The 2,544-nt window shown below is 37.1% G+C and overlaps 1 protein-coding gene across 1 annotated transcript; it reads right to left on the bottom strand.

Annotated features, from left to right (window-relative positions):
- Positions 1-3: 3 nt before the first annotated feature.
- LOC107736742 (platelet endothelial cell adhesion molecule-like) lies at positions 4-2,533 on the bottom strand (the record flags this gene model as incomplete). Its single annotated transcript, XM_016548100.1, has 4 exons — positions 2,180-2,533; positions 1,627-1,887; positions 708-977; positions 4-167 (listed from the first exon to the last, which is right to left on the bottom strand). Coding segments are annotated over exons 1-4 (963 nt in total), but the record flags the coding sequence as incomplete, so codon positions are not given.
- Positions 2,534-2,544: the final 11 nt, after the last annotated feature.

The following is a 2,544-nucleotide window of genomic DNA, read 5'->3' as shown; positions in this document are numbered from 1 at the left end:
CGCCCTGTCAGCTGCCTCAACCACTGTCCTGTAAGCCACTGGAACTCTGGCCTTCAGTAAGGTGTAGGTTATTGGAAACGTTCCATTTTCAGACTCACATGAAACTCTGAATGGTTTACCAACAATCACCTTATTAACAGCACGAAGGACTGGGGCAGAAACAGGCACTGGGAAAGAGAAGAGGAAAAATGAGAAGCATGCACAAAAGAAAATGCGCTCTTGCAGTGCACCATATCAATTGAAAAATCTATTTGTGTCGATTCTACACTCTCGAAAATAAAGGTTCTTTATTGACATCTATGGTTTCATGAAGAACCTTCAACATCCATGGAATTTTTCCATTCCACAAAAGATTTGTTATAGTGGAAAAAGGTTCTTTAGATTTTTGAATGTTCTTCAGACTACGAAAAAAAAATAAAAAATGGTTGATTTAAGAACTGTTCCCTGAAAGTTTCTTTCGGGAACCCAACATGGTTCTTCAAATGCATCACTACAAAAATCACCTTATTTTTAAGAGTTTAGAGTATTGGCACTATTGGGAGCAACTATATTGCTAGTTTATCAAACAGCTTTTGTTATTACTGTATTATAACATGTTATAACATAGATTTAACAAAAATGCTATGTTATAGCAGTCAGTTAGTAATATGGATAATATATGCATGTCCCCGAGTGACAGAGCTTTGACAAAAGCAGAAACTCATCACCTTTAGCCTTTAAAATAAATGGTAAGCTGGTCTTGTTAACTTCTTTAGCCATGGCCATACAGTAGTAGTTCCCATTGGTGGCCAGGCTTGCAGTGTCATCGTATTTGGCAACTGCTGCAATGCGTCGGCCATCTTTCAGCAAAACATACTTTATGTCTGCTTTTCCGATCTTCACTGAGGAGATTACAGTACTGCTGCAGGTCAGAGTGAAGCGTTCTCCTTCAAAAAGCTGGTCTGGGCTCATTCTCAAAATTGGCTTCGAGAACAGTTCTGATGGTTTCAGAAAAAAATATTTAATTATCATGCAGTCCAGGGTTATTGTAGTTAACTAAATCTAAAATTGAAGCCATAAAAACCTGTGTTACTTGAAATAATAATACAAAATTAAATCAAAACAGACAATATAAAAATTAAACCTAATTCAAAATATTATTCAAAATAGTATCTCTGTGATACTAAAACAACACGTATGCAGTGTATTTTACATTAGTAACTAGTGTATAATGCATCATACTTTCTTGAAAAAATATAGAAATAAATGATAAACAAATAAGAACAAAATCTACAAGCACAGAACAATGTGCAAAAAATCTGTAAAAATTAAAAGATAAATAACTCAGTTTTCATTTCTTAATGGTGAAAATGTATCTTGATATTCCACTCTAACTACAATTTTAACACAGAACTGTCATTATTAAAATAAAACTTCTTTTAATGCAATAATAATGACAAAAATCAAACAATGTCATATGGAGCTGACAGTACACTCATTGATAGCTGAAAGCATTTTAATATTAGTCAAAATGTTAAGTAAAAAACACACAAATGGTTGGTGATGTGTACAATCTGAATGACGAACATTTGAATTGTGTGGAAATCTGATGCACATTTCTCTTTTAAAATCTTGGTGGTTATTTACCTGCAACATTTAGCCAATAGACTGCCTTCTTTTGCACGCTGCCTTTCTCTGCTTTACACACATAGTCCCCTGAATCCTCGGCTCTTACTACGAGGCTGTATGTGAAGGTTGTATGAGATTCACGAAGAAGGGTGTTGCCTTTGGTGAGGTACAGCTCAAGATCTGAGTTACGTTTCACCTTACATGTGATCTGCAACCTGTCACCCTCAACAACATTCGCTTTGGGGGAGATGTTTATTTGTGGGGTGATCACATCAAGATCTGTAAAAAAGAAAGTCCATCTCACTGTTATATCATCAAATGTGCATATATATGCTCTATAATGACCCCATGAAATGGCTTGATTAGCAGTTTCCCCCCCATGTGTTGCTGTGTTTCTTAACATATCATATTGGGGGAGAGACATTCTCTCTCAAGGGAACATTTTTTGGACAAAAATGTGCATAAATCCATGAGTGAATGAATTTTTGTATTTTTTTCCCCCCAAAGTGAGCACAAATGGTGTTCTTTAAATGTTATTAGCAGGTTTCAAGTAACTTGAATAGGCTTTTACCTTGTACAATAACTTTCACCATGTTGCTTTTGTTGGAATGTCCTGCGTTGCGTTGCATCATAACCATATAGTCACAATGCAGGTAGATGTCTGTGAGCTTCTGCATGGTCAGAGTGGTTGTCACAGAGTTGCTGGCACTAACGACTCTCTTGACCTCCTGATCGTCCTCGTAGAAGTAGAACATCAGACTGCCCGTCTCCTCTGATGCACTGCATGTGGCAATAATGTCTTCCCCCTCAGACACGATGTCAGACTTCACCTTCAGCATAGGGATTTGAAGGCCTGTAAGGGTTTAAAGACTTTCTAAACCACTGAATATAATCTGCTACGCTGCTGCTGCGGCAGAGCAAGTACCGAGACTTGCT

This window comes from Sinocyclocheilus rhinocerous, unplaced genomic scaffold (assembly GCF_001515625.1).
Source record: "Sinocyclocheilus rhinocerous isolate Xijiao unplaced genomic scaffold, SAMN03320098_v1.1 C36935369, whole genome shotgun sequence".
Lineage (NCBI taxonomy): Eukaryota > Metazoa > Chordata > Actinopteri > Cypriniformes > Cyprinidae > Sinocyclocheilus > Sinocyclocheilus rhinocerous.
The sequence above is the reverse complement of the archived record's forward strand: the minus strand, read 5'-3'. Positions and strand labels throughout refer to the sequence as shown.